The 19908-nt window shown below is 47.5% G+C and overlaps 1 protein-coding gene across 3 annotated transcripts; it reads left to right on the top strand.

Annotated features, from left to right (window-relative positions):
- The first annotated feature begins 4440 nt into the window (after positions 1-4440).
- On the top strand, positions 4441-8115 carry BOLA1 (bolA family member 1). 3 transcript variants are annotated; one of them, XM_083477433.1, is made up of 2 exons: positions 4441-4513; positions 7302-8115. In XM_083477433.1, the coding sequence occupies exon 2, from the start codon at positions 7312-7314 to the stop codon at positions 7759-7761; it is 450 nt and encodes a 149-aa protein (XP_083333559.1). In that variant the 5' UTR covers positions 4441-4513; positions 7302-7311; the 3' UTR covers positions 7762-8115. The 3 variants fall into 3 exon arrangements, with proteins under 3 accessions (XP_083333559.1, XP_083333558.1, XP_083333560.1); XM_083477432.1 differs by having other exon boundaries at positions 4453-4561; XM_083477434.1 differs by lacking the exon at positions 4441-4513 and adding an exon at positions 6430-6503.
- Positions 8116-19908: the final 11793 nt, after the last annotated feature.

Below are 19908 nucleotides of genomic sequence, written 5' to 3'. Positions count from 1 at the left end.
AGGCCTTGAACAGCCTTTAAGAAGGGGAATTAAACAAATTTGTGGAAGGGGGTTTATGGGTCTATCAGCAGCCACTATAGGTTGGCTAAGCAAAGCCCCAGATTCATGGCCAGTCTACCTCTGAGTAGCAATTCCCGGGGGGGGGGGACACAATGGGGAGGACTTACAGGGTTGCCGAGGGAGATCTTGAAATATTCCAAGTTCCAGTCCACGGGAATCATCCCAGTTTTACTCCAGAATACCACAAGGTACTCTCCACTTTTCATGGAGGGGAGAAAGAAGGGGATTTCTGGAAGGAGCCCCCCCATCCTGAGAGCGAAATGGGTGTTGTGGGATAGCTCAGCTTCAGCAGAAAACTCCAGCTTTCAAAGCATCCTTGTTGAAGGATGCTTCTATGCCTATATTCTGAGAATAAAGGTAAAGGGTAAAGGGACCCCTGACTATTAGGTCCAGTCATAACCGACTCTGGGGTTGTGGCGCTCATCTCGCTTTACTGGCCGAGGGATCCGGCGTCATGTGGCCAGCAGGATTAAGCCGCTTCTGGCGAACTAGAGTAGCGCACAGAAACGCCATTTACCTTCCCGCTGGAGCAGTACCTATTTACTTGCACTTTGACGTGCTTTCGAACTGCTAGGTGGGCAGGAGCTGGGACCGAGCAACAGGAGCTCACCCCGTCGCGGGGATTCGAACCGCCGACCTTCTGATCGGCAAGTCCTAGGCTCTGTGGTTTAACCCACAGTGCCACCCGCGTCCCCATTCTGAGAATACTTGGCTCAATCTTTTCAAGAGGCAGTCCATGAGAGATATTATTTATGACATTTAGATACCACGTTCATCTTCGAAGGACCTCAAGGTGGCGTACGTACGTGGCCCAGTCCCATCCCATTGTAACCTCACTACACCCCTGAGAGGTAGGCTAGTCTAAGAGGCTGTGTGACGGGCCCCCCTCAATTTCCCTAGAGCATGGGTTGGCAAACTAAGTTCCAGGGGCCGGATCTGGCCCAATCGCCTTCTAAATCCGGCCTGCAGACGGTCCGGGAATCAGCGTGTTTTTACATGAGTAGAATGTGTGCTTTTATTTAAAATGCATCTCTGGGTTATCTGTGGGGCATAGGAATACATTCATCTTTTTTTTCAAAATTTGTCCGGCCCCCACAGGGTCTGAGGGACAGTGGACCGGCCCCCTGCTGAAAAAGTTTGCTGACTCCTGCCCTAGAGCATTATGGCAGGGATTTGAACCCTGATCTCCCTGGTCCCACACTGCCTCTTAAAACTATGGCCTGTTTGAAGTTCCCCCAAGTTCCTAACTCAATGGCAAGAGAATGCCTTCGAAGACCCCTAAAATCTGGGGTGGGGAGCAACATCTGTGGGGCCCTGCAAATGTTGCTGGACTCTCAATTCCCAGCAGGCCCAGCAAAGAACTCTCACCCGCAGATGTTCCCCAGCCCTGATCCAAACATTCAACCCTCCCAGCCACAGCATAGTAGAGCATGTTAAGAGTGTGGAACGCCTCCCAAAAATCCATCATCTTCATCTGCCATTCCTCCACTGTTGGTACTTCTTGTAATTTCCCATTTCTGGCCAACAAAATTCTAGCTGCAGGTGTGGTATACAAAAACAATCTAACATCTTTCTTGGGCAGTTAGCCGGAAGAGTCCGTGACCAGAAGGAGGAGGAGTACCAGGAGGAACGGATGAAATTTAAAGACTATCTAGCTAAATATGTTAAGATAATTTAAATAGAAACACCTGCAAGTACCAGATTGGCTGAAGATTTAAATATGTGATGTTATAGAATAATAGATATAAAGTTAAAATGAAAAGAAAGAAAGATGTTAATTGATGAAGTGAATTTTATGAGAAATTAGTTTTAGGAAACTGTTACAATGAGATACATAGAAACTCAGCTAGGGGGATTTGAGGAAGTCAACAAAAAATGTTAACAAAAGTGGAATTATTACAGTTAGGATCTATGTTTGTTTGTTTTTTTGATGTTTGTAATAAAATTTGGGAAATCAATAAAAAAATTGGGGGGGGGGAGAGTGTGGAACGCCTGGCGAGAAGGTGTTTTGTGGTGCCATCCCTGCTGCGGCAACAAAGGTGTCAGAGGGGCACAATCGTGTCCTGATTTTGCCCCTAATCTGCAACCTCTCCAACTTCCACTGAAGGCTCGGCCCACCTCCCACAGCAGCTAAGCCCCAGCAGGGAAGGTCATTCCCCCCTGGATTTTTGAACACAACACATAATTACAGGTGATTAGCGGCTTAGGTGAAGGGGGCACCCCAGGGTGCATTCCTTAAAGGCTTGACTTCACGCTCCATCCATAACCTGGCAGGTGTTAGCCAGAGGGCACCCTACCCCTTTGATGGCGGAGGGGGCAGCGGGGAGTGGCTTTGTCCAGGTGTGGCCGCTTAATTCCCCCCCCCTCCCCATCTCCCAGGTGCGCAACCCCAGAGCTGCACTCCTTTGTCGCTTCCCAAAGGCCTTAACAGATTGGACCCAGGCGAAGCAGCTTTAGGAAGCTGGGGAGTTATTCTGCTCCCCCTCAATCGCTCGCTCTCAAATGAACTTTCTGTTGGTTCCCTGCCATGCCCCTGAGGTTTGGGTCAGCCTTTGTACAGGAAAGACCCTTTAGCGTGGCAGGTCCTGCGTCCTGCGGAACTCCCTGCCACTAGAGGTTTGGTAGGAATTGTCGCTGCCCAGTTTTAGGTGTCTCTTTATCACACAGAGACCGCTTAGAATTGTAATGTTGGAATGACACCCACGAGTCATCTAGTCCAACCCTCTGCCACGCAGGAATCGCGGCTAAAGGATCGCTGGCAGATGGCTGCCTTAAAAACCTCCAAGCAGAGTCCACAATCCTTTTCACTCTCACCACCAGAAAGTGATATGCGGTTTAGTCGAAATCTCCTTTGTTGCAACAATTTTGAATCCATTGGTTTGGGTCCTACCCTGCGGGACAGCAGTGTGGGTCCAAAAAAATCTGGGACGAGACAAGACGTATATGGATGAGGGCATTCAATTGGCTTAGTGATTTGCAGCCAGTTGATTCTCACTTTCTGCCAATCTAACTCCCAACATGTTTGACGGAAACCGTCAGCAGAGAGGTCACTGCCCCAAGGTGCTTACATTTTTTTAAAAAAAAAAGATATTAAAGTTTCCAATTTTTTGCAAACAAAAAGAAAAAAGCAAACATAAAAAAGTTAAAAACACATAAATTTCACAACTTATTTTCTCATAACATATTTCCCTGACCTCCTCATACCTCCCCTTCTTGCATATCCAGTTCAAATTATTTGTGCAGCAAATCCATATCTCAAAGCATTACAGCTTTAAAAAAAAAGAAAAACAAGAAAACACCTTATTTTTTCTCCAGCATCTTAGGTTATTATAACCTTAAATTCTTACTTATAAAAAGAAAACCATTTTATCATATTCCTTTGTACCATTACAGCTAGAAACCACTTAATTTCAATCCAACATCATTCAACATTCCTTAATTTTACAGTATTTTTGTAAATAGTCCTTAAATTTTTTCCAATCTTCTTCTGCCGACTCTTCTCCCTGGTCACGGATTCTGCCAGTCATTTCTGCCAGTCTCATACAGTCAATCAGCTTCATCTGCCATTCTTCCAAAGGTGCTTACAAACCATGGCGCAAGAGAGGATGCGTTTGCTATAAACTTCATTTTAACTACCTGGATTAAGTCCTGGGTGGATCGGATATTCTTCCATCGATTCTAAAACACAGTACTCCGAAAGGTCTCTATTTGTACAGTATATCCTGGCAGAAAGGCTCTTAGGGGCGAAGTTTGCGCCACTCCGTGGTCAAGCAGCAAACTGCAGCCTGATTCCAAAACTCCGTACGCTTAAAAAGCACGTGGCTTTTTAAGAATCCTGGGAAATGTAGTTTAGCGGGGCCGGGCCGAGCTACAATTCCCAGCGCCCTTAAACTACAGTTCTCGGGGTTCTTTCGAGGGGTGTGTGTGCAAAGACAGGCATCCCCAAACTCGACCCTCCAGATGTTTTTGGGACTACAACTCCCATCATGCCTAGCTAACAGGACCAGTGTTCAGGGATGATGGGAATTGTAGTCCCCAAAACATCTGCAGGGATGAGTTTGGGGGTGCCGGATTTAAGAAAATCTTAAAGCTAGGGTTGCCATATTCCCAAAAATGAAAATCTGGACAGAGTTGTGGCTGTTGTTTTTTTGCTAATAAAGCGTGCAAGTAAATTCTTGTTGCATTATAGGGCGTAAGGATGTGTTACAGGTAACAGGCAGCCGCCACTTCTCTGCGCATTCAGAGGTCCCACATTTCGCAGAGCAAAAAAACTCGGATCCCTTTCCCATTTCGCATTAAAAGACCCGCTTTTGCCCACGGGAGCAAAAAAAGAACTACAGTTCCCAGAATGCACCGAGGAAGCAAGCGAGAGGGGAGGGGCGAGGGCCCCGAGGCATGCTGGGAACTGTAGTGCTGTTGACGCTTCCTAGAATCCCAGCCGAGGAGAGAGAAGGTCAGCGGTGCAGGAAGCGCAGTTTGGAGACTCTACCTTGAAGGACAGGTGGGGGGGAGGCGACTGTTTTTGGAGGGTGGGGGGGGAGCTTTGGGGGTTTGGACCCCGGCGTTGCAGGGATGCTGGGGGCGGGGTGGGGGGGGAGTGACAGGCTGTATTTTCCATGCACTGCGTGTAAACTGGAGCTACCTCGCTCGCCGTTTTGCAATGCGCTCAACTAGCAACACCCCCCTTGTTTTTGCAATGCATGGGCAAAATTCCATACCAATCATTTGTTTGCATGCTCGCTAATAATCATTCCAACCCCGCCGCCTTCCCCTTTATTTGCAAAAAAGCTTGCATGCCTGCAGGCCACCTCCCACCGGTAATGACCGCCCGCCTCTCCAGAAAGCCCCCTCCCCTCTGTTTTCGCATCTGGCCTGCTAGAGCCATCATCGCCCCTCTCGTCCTTTCTCAAACCCCCAGGTCCGGATGCAACCCCGGAGTTTTAATTTCGGAGGCAGACTGCCCTGGAAACTTAGCTTGGTTACTTGTTCTGGGATGTGTGGAAAGGCACTTTGCACATGCTCTGGGGAGCAGCGGCTCCTCCAGTTCTGGGCCTTTTGCCCAAGAGATGGGTTCCAGGACTTAAAAATAGAGGGCCCTCATTTTGCTGTTTCACAAACCACATATGTTGTTTATTTGTTGCATCTGTATTTATTTATTTATTGCATACCCAAAGAGCTCAAGGGGGTGTATCGATAGTCCCCCTTCCACCCCGATTTAATAGTTCACCTTATCCAGAGTTTGGATCATTCGTCATCTCTTAAGCGTATTTCCCTGACAAACATTTGATCTTCTGGATGCTGAACAAACAAAGTTTGCCGCGCAATCTCAGTCATTTCACTTATCTCTCATCCTTAACCTGATTCGAAGGATTTTTACGGGGGTTTCAAAACAAAACAAACCTAGCCCCCACATCAGTCTTCTTAAGGAAAAGGTCAGAAGACATAAAACAATAAATCAGCCATAGAAGAGGAAAAGAGATTTTTCCCCCTCCCGGACAGTCATTGCAAGAACCCCTTAACTAGAAAATAGCTCCAGAATTTCCCCTTTCTCCACTCTTCCCTACCCCTCTATTTTCCTTTTGGGCTGCATCTTTTTAAATATTGCAAACATGAACCCAAGGACTGTCCTGCTGCCGTGGACATTTGTAACAGCTGTGGTAAGCCAGCTAAAATAAACAAGCAAAGTTGCGGATAAAAATAAAAAAAAATGATTCAACGATAGAAGAGGGAAAGAGATCTTTCCCTCTCAGCCAGTCATCACAAGAACCCCGTAACTTAAGAAACAGTGCCAGAGCTCTCGCATCTTTCTCCCTCTTCCCTCCCCACCTGTTTTCCTTTTCTGCTGTGCCCTTTTTAAGACTGAAAACATGAACCAAAACAAGCTACCTTCTGCGTTGCAGCTGCAAAGAAAACAATTTCCCTTCTGACCGGATGTCGCAAGAACCCTATAACTAAGAAAAACTTCCTCCTTTCCCCTTCCTCTTCCCTCCCCGCCCATTTTCCTGTTTTTTTCCAAAAAATGTTTATTGATTTTCACAAAATTATAAACAAACAAACAAAAAACATAACCTTATTAGAAATTACACTTATTAACATTGCTAAGTGACTTCCTCGCTTCCCCTTGGTTGAATTTCAATGTATATCCTTTTAACGGTTTTCCAAATCATAGTTCTAATAAATTAACTTCAGCGTTAACATCCTTAAATCTTTTCAATTTGTAATTAAACATATTAGTTCGTCACTTAGCTTATATAAAATCCTAAGCCAATTAAATATCTGCAAGCTGTTTCCCATTAATTTGACTTAACATATTTAACTAAATACTCATTAAATTTTGTCCATTCTTCCTGATACTCCTCCTCCTTCTGGTCGCGGACTCTTCCAGTCAGGTCGGCTAGCTTCGAAAAGTCCATCATCTTTCATCTGCCATTCTTCCACCGTTGGTAATTCTTGCATTTTCCACTTTTTAGCTAATAAAATTAGAGCAGCAGTTGTGGCATACAAAAAAAAAAATTAACATCTTTCTTGGGCGATTCCAAACCTGTTATTCCAAGAAGAAAGGCCTCTGGTTTCTTGATAAATGTATATTTCAACTTTTTTTTTCAATTCATTATAAATCTTTTCCCAGAAGTCTTTCACCTTGGGGCAAGTCCAGTACATGTGATAAAAAGTTCCTTCCTTTTCTTTACATTTCCAACATAAATTATCACAGTTATGATATATTTTTGCTAATTTAACAGGAGTCAAGTACCATCTAGGCACGCGGGTGGCGCTGTGGGTTAAACTACAGAGCCTAGGGCTTGCCAATCAGAAGGTTGGCGGTTCGAATCCCCGCGACGGGGTGAGCTCCCATTGCTCGGTCCCTGCTCCTGCCAACCTAGCAGTTCGAAAGCACGTCAAAGAACAAGTAGATAAATAGGTACCACTCCAGCGGGAAGGCAAACGGTGTTTCCGTGCGCTGCTCTGGTTCGCCAGAAGTGGCTTAGTCCTGCTGGCCACATGACCCGGAAGCTGTACGCCAGCTCCCTCGGCCAGTAAAGCGAGATGAGCACCACAACCCCAGAGTCAGGGGTCCCTTTACCTTTACTAAGTACCATCTGTACATCATTTTCATTATACTTTCCTTTAACACAGTACATGCAGTGAACTTAACCACCCGCCTGTTTTCCTTTGGTGCCGTGCCTTTTTTTAAAGATCGCAAACACGTATCTGAAACGAGTGAACCTCCTTGTCTCTTCCAGGCCTCTCCCGATGCTGTCCTCGGGCTTGCTGGCCCTCCGCCGAGCTATCTGCCGGCCGATCTTCTCCGCCGGCTACTCGGCGCTGGGCGGCTCGCCCATGGAGAACACCCCCGTGGAGGCCTCTATCCGGGCCAAACTGAAGCAGGCGTTGGAGCCCGTGCACCTGGAGATCATCAACGACAGCCACATGCACGCTGTGCCACGGGGCTCCGAGACGCACTTCCGCGTGGTGGTCGCCAGCCGGCGCTTTGAGGGCCTCTCGCTCATCCACCGCCACCGCCTGGTCAACGACATTCTGCAGGAGGAGCTGGCCGGGCCCGTCCACGCCCTCTCCATCCAGGCCAAGACCCCCCAGCAGTGGGAGAAGAACCCCAAAATCATCCAGAGCCCCGAGTGCCTGGGGGGGTCCAAGCACGACCCCCAGATGGCCGGGAAGATCGGGGGGACGCCCCGGGCATGAAGCGTTCCGCTGCCAAAGGCCGGATCGGAGCATGTTTCTGGAGCGGATAAATGAGAAACACCTGTTTGCCGGTTCATAGCTGCAATTCCCGCAATCGCAGGGGTTTGGGGTTAGGTGCCATCATCTTCTACGATTCCCTCCCTGCAATGGACACTCTGCACTATTCCTCGGAGTGTCGTTCTGGCTTGCTTTCATGGAAAAAAATGAGATCATGTGTGCATTTTGGAGCTTCCGTTTTTCTGCCGATAACCGGTGTTTTTTTCTGGGGAATTGCTTGGGTTTCTCAACAGTTCATTCTGGCCCGGCTTTTTGTAATTTGAGCAAATTAAAGTTTCGGCTTTGGAATTTGCAAGGCGCATGGCTTCTCACAGTGGTTTGTTTCCCCTTTTGGGGGGGGAAATTACAGTGCCGCAGCGGGTTGGGATAGATGACCCTTGTGGGTCCCTTCCAACGTTATAATTCTGTGGTTCTGCCTTGGGGTTTCAAAAGGAGGAGAGGAAAGCAGTGTGGTGGGGGTCATGTTTAAATCACTCCCCCCCCCTCCCCAGTTTGAGGCTTGTCCCAACAGAGGCTGGTTTGGGTCATCGGTGGCGGAAGAACCTCTTTCGCACCTGGAACGCCTTATCTCCGAGATAAGCGCTCAGGTCTTGGCACCTGGTTGGCTACTGGGAGAATAAGGTGGGCTCCCAGCTCCAGAGGCAGTCTATCTGGTTCTTTGGGATATTTGGCTACCATGAAAACAGGAGCCTGGCTTGGATAAAACCCCTTTAGCCTGATCTAGTTACAGTGGTACCTCGGGTTAAGAACATAATTCGTTCTGGAAGTCCATTCTTAACCTGAAACTGTTCTTAACCTGAAGCACCACTTTATCTAATGGGGCCTCCTGCTGCTGCCGCGCCACCGCAGCAGGATTTCTGTTCTCATCCTGAAGCAAAGTTCTTAACCTGAAGCACTATTTCTGGGTTAGCGGAGTCTGTAACCTGAAACGTATGTACAGTGGTGCCTCGCAAGACGAAAATAATCCGTTCTGTGCTTCCCTTCGTCTAGCGGTTTTTTTCGTCTTGCGAAGCAAGCCCATTGAAGGATTAGCGGATTAGCGCTATTAGCGCTATTAGAGGCTTTTAGAGGCTTTTAGCGGCTTATCTGCTAATCGGATCAGCTGATAAGCGGCTTAGCGCTATTAGCGGCTTATCTGCTGATTGGATCAGCTGATAAGCGGCTTAGCGCTATTAGCGGCTTTTAGCTGCTTTTAGCGGCTTATCTGCTGATCGGATCAGCTGATAAGCGGCTTAGCGGCTTAGAAAAGGGGGGGAGGGGGGAAACCCAGCAGGAACTCGCAAGACATTGTCGTCTTGCGAAGCAAGCCCATAGGAAATTCGTTTTGTGAAGCACCTCCAAAACGGAAAACTCTTTCATCTAGCGAGTTTTCCGTCTTGCGAGGCACTCGTCTTGCGGGGCACCACTGTAACCTGAAGCGTATTTAACTCGAGGTACCACTGTACTACAGGGGTGATGGTCTGAAATCTGTAGCGGTCCAGCTGAAGGCCAGGATTGTATTTATTTCAGATCTGGCCAATCCAAAATCTCCCCTGCGCTAGCCAATCGCATGAGCTAGTTCCTTATTCGTGGCCTACAAGGCCTAAGTCTCCAGAACGCATTCCTTGCCTACAAAACCCATGGTTCTCCTCACCTCATTTAATCTTCACAAGAGCCCTGTGAGGTAGACTCAGGGTTGAGAGAAGGCAGGGACTGGCCCACAGTCACCCCTGCAAGAGCTTCACAGGGGGGGGGGGATTTGAACCCGGATCACCCGGGTCCTAGTCTGACACTCTAGCCCAGAGCTTTCCTCCTGGGGCTGGTAAAGGGGTTACTTTAACCTCCTAATAAATAAATAAAAATAAAAATTGCCCAGTGGCACCCTAAAGCTAAAGTTACCCCTGACCGTTAAGTCCAGTCGTGGACGACTCTGGGGTTGCGCGCTCATCTCGCTCTATAGTCCGAGGGAGCCGGCGTTTGTCCGCAGACAGCTTTCCGGGTCATGTGGCCAGCATGACTAAGCTGCTTCTGGCAAACCAGAGCAGCGCACGGAAACGCCGTTTACCTTCCCGCCAGAGCGGTACCTATTTATCTACTTGCACTTTGATGCGCTTTCGAACTGCTAGGTTGGCAGGAGCAGGGACCGAGAAACGGGAGCTCACCCCGTCGCGGGGATTCGAACCACCAACCTTCTGATCGGCAAGTCCTAGGCTCAGTGGTTTAGACCACATCGCCACCCGCGTCCCTTGCATGCACACTTCTTCAGAGACATGCACACAAAAGCTTATACCCACAACAAACTTAGTTGGTCTCTAAGGTGCTACTGGACTATTTATTTATTTATTTATTTTGACTGCGTCAGACCAACACGGCTACCTACCTCATTCTTTAACCTCCGAGTAAAACTGAATTGTGAAATAATGCGTGTCTAAAAAGTGTGTCGCCAACATGAAAAGTTTGAGAAGCTCTGCTCTAACCACTACACCACCGCTGTCTCTCAGTAGATCGTCCCAGGGCTAATGTATAGCTTAAGGAAAAGTTAAACAAATCACTTAATCTTCAGATACAAAATGTAGCGGGGACATCAAGGTGGATCTGTTAATGGCCAGATAGGTTCCTTATACACCTTGGGGAATGAAGGGCATGTTGTGTTCTTCAGCAGCTGCACAGCAGCAAAATCCAACAGGTGAAGCTTCTCCCCTCCCAGGCACTCACTAAGCCATCTGTGCCCCTGTTGGATTTCTGTCTCATCACCGCAAAGCATCTTAATGGAAAAGGAGGCAAAGATGCCTTGCTGGGCTGGAAATAATCCAGAAGAACCTGTTTGGGGGGGAAACAGTTTGCAACTTTTGCATTTTCAGCTTTTAGGTGCAGAGAAGTGAGAGGCCAGAAGAAATCTGCAGACTTGTCCTCGTGAGGCTCTTATAGCATTTGATCTCCCTTGTGTCCCACAGCACAATAACAGATTTATTTGGTTTTGTTAGATGCAATGCTTCCCCTACATTGTTTTATTTACCTTTAAATGTATATCCCACCTTTTCCTCCCACGGTGGCCCCTCTCCCATTTCATCCTCACCACAGGGAGAGTTGGGCAGACTGGGAGGGATTTGAACCCTGGTCCCTCTCTCCCAGGCCTGAGGCCAGCACCTTAACCACTGTGCCACGCTGCCACGCAATTGCTGTCTGGAGCACAACGAGAACAGGACGAAAGCAAGCCAGAGTAGTACATGAAAAGTTGATGGATCCTAGCAGGAGGTTAAAGGATACGTGCTTATTGGTGCCCCAAAACCTTTGCAGGCGCCCGCACCATTGAAAGCGGGGCCAGGCTTGACCTTGCATGCAGCCGTTTGCCTGAGCGGCTGGAATGTTTGTGAAGACTCCATACTGACCTTGAGCCAGTGGTCGGCATTTAAACCATACCAGACCCTGCTTAGCTTTGTAAATAATGTTAGCATTTTATTTTGTTTTTGCCGCACCAATAACAAGGTCCCCAGCATCTCCAGGTTGCAGTGTGAAATCCCCTGCTGCTTCCAGTCTGAGTGGGCAATACTGGCCTAGGCAGTCTGACGGTTGTATAAAGAAAGGTTCTTATGTTACTACCTGTAAATCAGGCAGAACCATGAGAAATAATAGCTTACTCTTGTTTTTTTAAGGGGAGGACCAGAACGCAGGGTCAGGCATGCAGACCGTGCCAGGCTGAGTCCCCAGTGTCATCGCTAGGTAAGACCGGGAATAGTCCCCCGCCTGTGGAGAGCTGCTGCTAGCCAGTGTTGGCGCAACTGTTCTGTCCCATAGAAGGCAGCATCCCGTTTCACATTTTGGAAAATGGGCACAGCCGCTGTTTTTCTCCCCCTTAACAAATCTATACAGTGGTACCTCGGGTTACATACGCTTCAGGTTACATACGCTTCAGGTTGCAGACTCCGCTAACCCAGAAATAGTGCTTCAGGTTAAGAACTTTGCTTCAGGATAGAAATTGTGCTCCAGCGGCGCGGCAGCAGTGGGAGGCCCCATTAGCTAAAGTGGTGCTTCAGGTTAAGAACAGTTTCAGGTTAAGTACGGACCTCCGGAACAAATTAAGTACTTAACCCGAGGTACCACTGTACATCCTTGCCTTCGTTTTCACCCTTCTGATTTGCCGCCGCTGCGTCGAGCGCTTTCAAAGTTTATCCAACGGTCCGTTGCAATTTTGCAAATGGGCACCTGTCTCGATCCAGGGTGCGAGGAGGACCTTTGCAAAGCTCAGTCGGCGGAGCATGAGATTCCTAATCTCAGAGTTGGGGGTCTGAGCCCCACGTTGGGCAAAAGATCCCTGCATTGCGGGGGGGTTGGAGTAAACCAGACATGCCCAACTTGAAGTAGGCTGTGTGGTTACATGCGAGCAGCACCATAACATAGCTGTCAACCGTCCCTTATTTGGAGGGACAGTCCCTTATCTCAGCGCCGTGTCCTGCTGCTGTCCCTCATTGATGATGTCCCTTAAATTTCCCGGGTTTCAAAGGAAGCAGCTCCTCTCCCTCCCTCCCTGCCAGCCAGGGAGGAGGGAGGCTCCAACTGTGTTGCTTGGCTGCGTTGCTCACCCAATAAGGAGTCTAAGAACGACTGGGGGGTGGAGCTTGCATGCCTTGTGCCGATCAAATCGGCCATGTTGCCTGGGGGCTCGCCTTTGCTCAGCGCTTCCCAGCGGAGAGGTGACGGTGGTTTTCCTTGCTGCATCCCCTTTGCCGGGTTGCTGCACTGTGGGAACCACCGCTTGAGGCTTCATTTGGCTGCTGGCTGGGCTTTCTGCCTTTGGCTCGGAGGGGCTCAGAAGTTGAACATACCTGTGCTTGGAAAATCCCTTATTTTGGCTGTTGATCCCTTATTTTCGAGGCTGCCGGTCCCTTATTTTCAAATCTGTAAGTTGACAGCTATGCACCATAACAGCCTGTTTCCTCTGAGCTCAGGACAGGGTAGTGGTTGCTCAGGACCATCACCAGCGAAGGGGGCGTTGCGATCGACCAGAATTCATCTCAGGATCGATTGCTCAATCACAATCGATGCCTTGGACATGTCTGGACTAAATGACTCTGGGAATCCATTCCAACCATAATTCTATGAACCTTTCGTTATACCCAAATTTCTTTGCACATCCCCAACAGAATAACGAAAAGGAAAAACTCAACACGCACAACCATCGTTCTTTCAATCTTTTATTTTATTTTTTCATTTTTACATAGATTTTTTTTTCTTTTTTTTACTATGAGTTCATAATTCCAGAGGGGGGGGGAGATTCATGTGTAGGGCCAGAGCCAGACTTACATATTTTTAAATCCTTTCCCTAGCAATCAAAAACTGTGCACGCACCACCTCTTTTATTTTTTAAAACCTTAAATCATTATCATCATCCACAGCACCTTTAGGAATATTTATTTCTCGACGCGGCATTTAAAACAACCGTCTCATCTCGTCGTCATTCTTGGCTTCTGTTTTTTTATCTTTTATTTTTTATTATTAATACAAAATGAAACAACCCGGAGACGACAACTGAAGTTAATGACTATTCTTATTTTTTTCCTGATTTTTTTTTCTTCTCAATTGTTCTTTTACAAACATCTAAAAACAGCTAAAACCACAACACAAGGTTTTTTGTCATTTTTTTGATTTTATTTTGCATACAGACAGAACTACGTATGGTTTGGATGTGGGGGGGTTTTGTTTTTGTTTTTTTGTTTTTAAAGACCAGCTACACTGTAAAGGATGGAGAGAGACCGAAGGGTAGGTGGGGGGAAGCGTCACAATTTTGGGGGAAGGCGCAAAGGAGGGGCGTGTGCTTTGATTGATAAATACTTCCCGTGTGGATCTGTTTCTTCCCAAAAGCAGCTGCTTAAAATAGGACCTTATTCCAGAGGCGTCAAGATTCAGAAAGGTTAGGTTGCATGTAAATTTATTAGCTGCGTTCTCGTTCAACGTTGCAAGGAGGCGTGGCTTCAGCAGGGCACCGCTTAACCAGTGGAACTCCCTGCCTATTGAAGTTATGCAGGCTCCCTCTCTATATTCAGATAACTTAAGGGCTGTCGCAAGGGGAGAAGGGAGCAAACTTGTTTCCTGCTGCCCTCGAATGGAGGACCCAAACGAAGAGATTCGGATGACGAGAAAGGAGATTATGACCAAACATTAGGAAGAACTTTCTGACGGTAAGAGACCTTTGACAGTGGGAGGGACGGCCTTCGTGGGAGGTTTTTAAATAGAGGTTGGATGGCCTTCTCGGTGGTGGCGCCCGCCCTGTGGAACGCCCTCCCACCAGATGTCAAAGAGATAAACAACTACCTGACATTTAGAAAACATCTGAAGGCAGCCCTGTTTAGAGAAGTCTTTAATGTGTGAGATTTTAATGTATTTTTAATCTTTGTTGGAAGCTGCCCAGAGTGGCTGGGGAGACCCAGCCAGATGGGCGGGGTATAAATAATAAATTATTATTATAGTTGCAATGCGTGCATTGTAGGAGGTTGGAGTAAATAACCAACTTGACTGGCACATCCCAACACATGATTTAGTTACTTGTAGCCTTTTCTCCCAATTCATATTTGCTTTTAAGTGGTTTGGGAATTTTTGCTAGGTTTTATTTCTAATATTATTCAGACACTACTTGGAGATAGATAGATAGATAGATAGATAGATAGATAGATAGATAGATAGATAGATAGATGATAGATAGATAGAGATAGATAGATGATGATATAGATAGATAGATAGATAGATAGATAGATAGATAGATAGATAGATAGATAGATAGATGGATGATAGATAGATAGATGATAGAGAGAGAGAGAGAGAGAGAGAGAGAGAGAGATGATAGATAGATAGATAGATAGATAGATAGATTATATGCTTTTTAAACAAATGACTTTGAAGGAAAGCCCTGCTTGCATCAGACTAAACCAGGGGTCAGCAAACTTTTTAAGCTGGGGGCTGGTCCATTGTCAGACCGTGGGGAGGGCCGAACTATATTTTGAAAGAAGAAGATAACCCAGAGATGCAGTTTAAGTAAAAGGACACATTCTACTCATGTAAAAACAAGCTGATTCCTGGACCGTCTGCAGGCCAGATTTAGAAGGCAATTGGGCCGGATCCATCCCCTGGGCCTTAGTTTGCCTACCCATGGACTAAACTATCTGGTTCTGTGTCCGATTTCCTCAGTGGCCGCCCAGGTATCTAGAGATTTAACTGGAAAGGGGAGGAAATTCGGAGGGTAGATGGGCAGCTGTGGGAATCTCCTGTATTGTCACTTGAGGATGTTTTCCTAAAGCCAAGCAAATGCCATTCAAGGTGACGGTCACCTGGGCTGCCCACAGTTTGGAACAGGAGACTGGGCAGAAGTTACCAAAGTATAAACGGGCACAAATGAAGGCCCAAGGTCTACCGCTTCGTAGCTTCCTTAAAAGCGTAAGAACAGAAGGAGAACCCGCAGGATCAGGCCAATAGCCTGTCTAGTCCAGCAGGCTGTTCTCGCAATAACCAGCCCGATTCCTGTAAGAAGCCAACAAGCCGGAGCGCTCTCCCAACCTGTGGTTTCCGGCCGCTGCTATTCAGAAGTATTGCTGTCTCTGATCGATGGCTAGAAGCCTTCAATGGCCCTCTCCAACTCCATGAATCTGTCTAATCCTCTTTGGAAGCCACCCTAGGCCATCGCTGCCTCTTCCGGAAGGGAGTTCCACAGTTTAACTATGTCCTGCTCTGGCCAAGAACAAACCCATGATGTGCACACTGAAAACTGCAAAATCACATTTGCACCACCTCCAGCAATCTGTTCCCAGGATTCCTTGCAAAATCGAAGTGTTCTCAGCAATTGCAATTTTTAAAAAAATCTTGCAAATAAATTCAGAATTTGACTATACGGTTTTAGGAGAAAAGGAGCCCTAAACCACACAAGGTTTTCCGGAGGAGGGTTTGTGTGTCTCTCGGAAACTCCCTATTCTGCTGCAGCCGGAGGGAAAGACCGTTTGTTTGTGCTTTAGCGCCACCCCCTCCAGCTGGCCAGAGGGGGGTATTGCAGCTGCCGGGGGGCCAGGTGACAAAGGGGAATGACACCTGGACCTTTGAAGATGCTGAGTTTGACTTAGTGCTTCATTTATGACACAGGGTTCCTCTGTGCTTCCCCCCAGACTACTGACCAACAGTATTAGCCCTCTCCCTCCTGGGGAATTGGGGAACCAGAATTATCCTAAATGGATAATTCCACAGTGTGAGCCAGGGGCTGTTGGGACTCCAGCTCCCACCATTGGTCACGCTGGCTGAAGGCTGAGAGTCCAGCAGATCCTTGCCACTTCTGGTATTTTTTCTGCAAAGGGGGGGGAAAAACCACACCGCTTTCTAAAAAGAGAGAGATTGGAATGAACGAGAAGACCGGATTCGCTATCCTGCTGAGTTAAAATGTGCTTTGCTGGGCAGTTTTTGGTCCACAAACGTTAAATTGGAACAGCGATTCTCCCACCTTTCCTCTTGGTCGTGAAATATAGGGCTAAGAATCTCTCTGTTTGTATTAAGAGTCCTGGCCCCCGGCTGCCAATGAGGCCCCTGAGTGGAGATGCGAAGGCAGGGATGGGGAACATCTAAGACCATAAGAATAGCTTGCAGGATCAGGCCAGCGTCCCGTCTAGTCCAGCATTCAGTTCTCACCGCAGACAAGTGGGAGCTGAGCGCAGGAGCAACAGTCTTGCCCCTCTGTGGTTTCCAACAAAACAACACCACCACAAACTGGCTTATAAGTATAAAACCAAATTTACTTGAATCATAACTAGAATAGAGATAGACTTGTAATCATTCAAGCAACAAACATACTAAGGTGCCATGTGCAAGACAAAGCGTGGAGATACTGTAAACATGGAGTGGATAAATGTACAACTGTATCTTAACAAGTTACATGTGCAATAAACGTTATACAGACTGGATAAATGAACCGTTCAACAAGTAGCGTAAGTCCAATCACAGAACGGCAACCCCGTGCTGCCACAATGGCAAGGGTAGCACACTGGAGAATATGGAAAAGTTTTTCAAAGCTGTTTTTCAAAGACTGAACTGGATGAGATGTTCTTCAATAGGTCTTGAGTTGGAAACACAAAGCAAGTGGACTACTTGTTGAACGATTCATTTATCCAGGCTGTATAACGTTTATTGCACGTGTAACTTGTTAAGATAAAAAGGTAAAGGGTAAAGGGATCCCTGACCATTAGGTCCAGTCGTGACTGACTCTGGGGTTGCGGCGCTCATCTCGCTTTATTGGCCGAGGGAGCCGGCGTACAGCTTCCAGGTCATGTGGCCAGCATGACTAAGCCGCTTCTGGCGAACCAGAGCAGCGCACGGAAACGCCGTTTACCTTCCCGCCAGAGTGGTACCTATTTATCTACTTGCACTTTGACGTGCTTTTGAACTGCTAGGTTGGCAGGAGCTGGGACCGAGCAACGGGAGCTCACCCCGTCGCGGGGATTCGAACCGCCGACCTTCTGATCAGCAAGTCCTAGGCTCTGTGGTTTAACCCACAGCGCCCCCCGCAACTCTTCTTAACAAGTTACAGGTGCAATAAACATACAGACTGGATAAATGAACCATTCAACAAGTAGCGTAAGTCCAATCACAGAACGGCAACCCCGTGCCACCACAATGGCAAGGGTAGCACACTGGAGAAGATGAACAAGTTTTCAAAGCTGTTCGACTTACACTACTTGTTGAACGGTTCATTTATCCAGTCTGTATAACGTTTATTGCACCTGTAACTTGTTAAGACACAGTTGTACATTTATCCACTCCATGTTTACAGTATCTCCAGGCTTTGTCTTGCACATGGCACCTTATAGTATGTTTGTTGCTTGAATGGTTACAAGTCTATCTCTATTCTAGTTATTATTCTAGTAAATTTGGTTTCATACTTACAAGCCAGTTTGTGGTGGTGTTGTTTTGTTGCATTATTATTACTGTCACCACGTTTGATACTTGGTGTATATCCTCTGTGGTTTCCACCAATTGGCACTGCAGAGTCTTAATTTGTCTTGGGATCCACATTAAATCAAAGTCACATGAATACACGCCCCTCATCTGAGAGCAGTTGGTGGCAGTCAACCATGGGGCGAGATGTTCCAAAGGTCTGGGCCGGAAGATGGTAAGTTCTTCCGTCTAGATAGGAAACGAGACCAACCAAGCGAAAGGCAAGCTCTCCAATTAGACTGGCGGTACTTTATTGTCATCATCTCTGGATAAAGGGCCATCATATTGTGATAGGAATTTTATGGTCTTAGATATATGGTAATGTTCATAAGTGTACCAACCAAGCACGTACATAGATCATCACAGGAAGACCAATCTGGAACCATTTTGATTCCTAAACTGAGCAAATGTTTTCTCTGCGAGGTCAAAGTGGGAAACCTCCCATTGTCTCTTTCCTCACAAATCCTGTCTTAAGGGCACATTTAAGATATGAATAGGGTGTGAGCCTGTGACCTGGCTCAGGAACTAAGTGTTTATCATTACAAAATACTGGCCAGGCTCCCCAGGCAATCCAATCAAGTAACCTGCCAGACAGGAGATAAACAACGACAGGAGAAAAACAACATTCAAATTTCTGTTTTAAGACCGCCTTTTCTGTGATGTAGGTATGATGTATCTGAGGGGTGGTCTTAGGTTACACCCCTTCTGTGATGTATGTATCATGTTTCTGGGGGTGGTCTTGATCTACAGGGTGGCAATTTCAAAAGTCTTTATAAGGCCTTGCATGCCATTTTTCTGGGTTCCTCTTCCTCTCCTGCTGGTGAGGGGAGACCCTGTTGCAACAGATCAATAAAGCTTACTAGCTGCTTTGCTTCTCAATATTCTCTGGTTGGCCTCTGTTATTTTCTCCTACCAATAGGGAACCTATGTAAGGACTCTATATGGGCTCTTGGATACCCCATATGGGAAAAGGGCAATTTTTGTTTACAACAATAGCTTGGCCTTGCAAGCAGAAAGTCCCAGCTTCCACTCTTTGAAGGCATCTCTGCAGAGCTGCTGCCAGTCCGAGTGGACAATACTGACCTCTTGGGCCAGCTTCAGATGTTCCTATATCTTGGGAAAGGGCGGGGGCAATCTCAGCGGAGGAGAACCCCGAAAGGCCCAGGCTCCAATCTCTAGGTAGGCCTGGACGAGACCTGACACCCCCGGAGCGCCGCTGCTGTCTGTCAGTGTCAGCAACACTGGACTAGATGGGCCCAAGGCCCCTGGCTCGGAATTATGGCAGCTGACTCGAGTCCCAAAGCAAAACAGATCCACCAGCCACCAATGACACAGATGCACAATGAATGTACAGATTGTGGAGAGGCTCACAAGAGCGAAGCCCGGTTTGCGGGACGGCGGGGCCTGTTTTGCACCGCACCCAGAAACCCAAAGGCTCTTCTGCCGCAGCGGCGCCAACCCCATCCGGAGCCCTGGAACGTCAAGCTAAACAAAATCACACACCCGAACCGACGCTAGTTTTACACACCCAGAAACGGACGCTACAATGTGGGGGAGGTTGTTTTGTTTGTCTCCCCCCGCTGTATACACACACACACACAAGTGGGATGGGTGTGCACCGAGACACAAAAGCGTGCCTCTTGAGAACCCCTTTTTTAAAAAATAAAAAAGAAGAAGAAGATGAAAGGAAAAGGGGACGTTGGGAGCACGTTAACACACCCGAGATCTGTGAGATTCACTGTTTTGTACAAGCTTACACATTGGTGTAAAACATCGTCACATGTCCTCTACCAGATAGTTGGACACACATGCACACATACCCCAGCTTGGATTGGCAAAGTGGTTTGCGGGGGGGTCACACACCCTGAAATGCCGTGGGTTCGGGAGGGGGGGTCACGCCGCCCCCCCCGATGTTTGACCTCTGACCCATCTGCGTCTCTTTTGCGCAGAGAGACAGAGAGAGAGAAAAAGAGAGAGAGGCGACTTTGCGCCTCGTCCGGTCCCCCTGCTATTTCCTTGGGGTTGTTTTTTGGGTGGGTGGAGCGGGGTGAGGATTCACACGTACACCGATAACCACAAGAGGAAATTGGGGAGAAGGGCCGGGGGTGAGATTTGTCTGCGGGCGAAAGCCCGGACCACGGTTGGTTCCCC

This window comes from Podarcis liolepis (genome assembly GCF_965112155.1).
Source record: "Podarcis liolepis genome assembly, chromosome: 15".
In the NCBI taxonomy this organism is placed as follows: Eukaryota; Metazoa; Chordata; class Lepidosauria; order Squamata; family Lacertidae; genus Podarcis; species Podarcis liolepis.
Note: the sequence above shows the minus strand (reverse complement) of the source record. Positions and strands in the feature narration are given on the sequence as shown.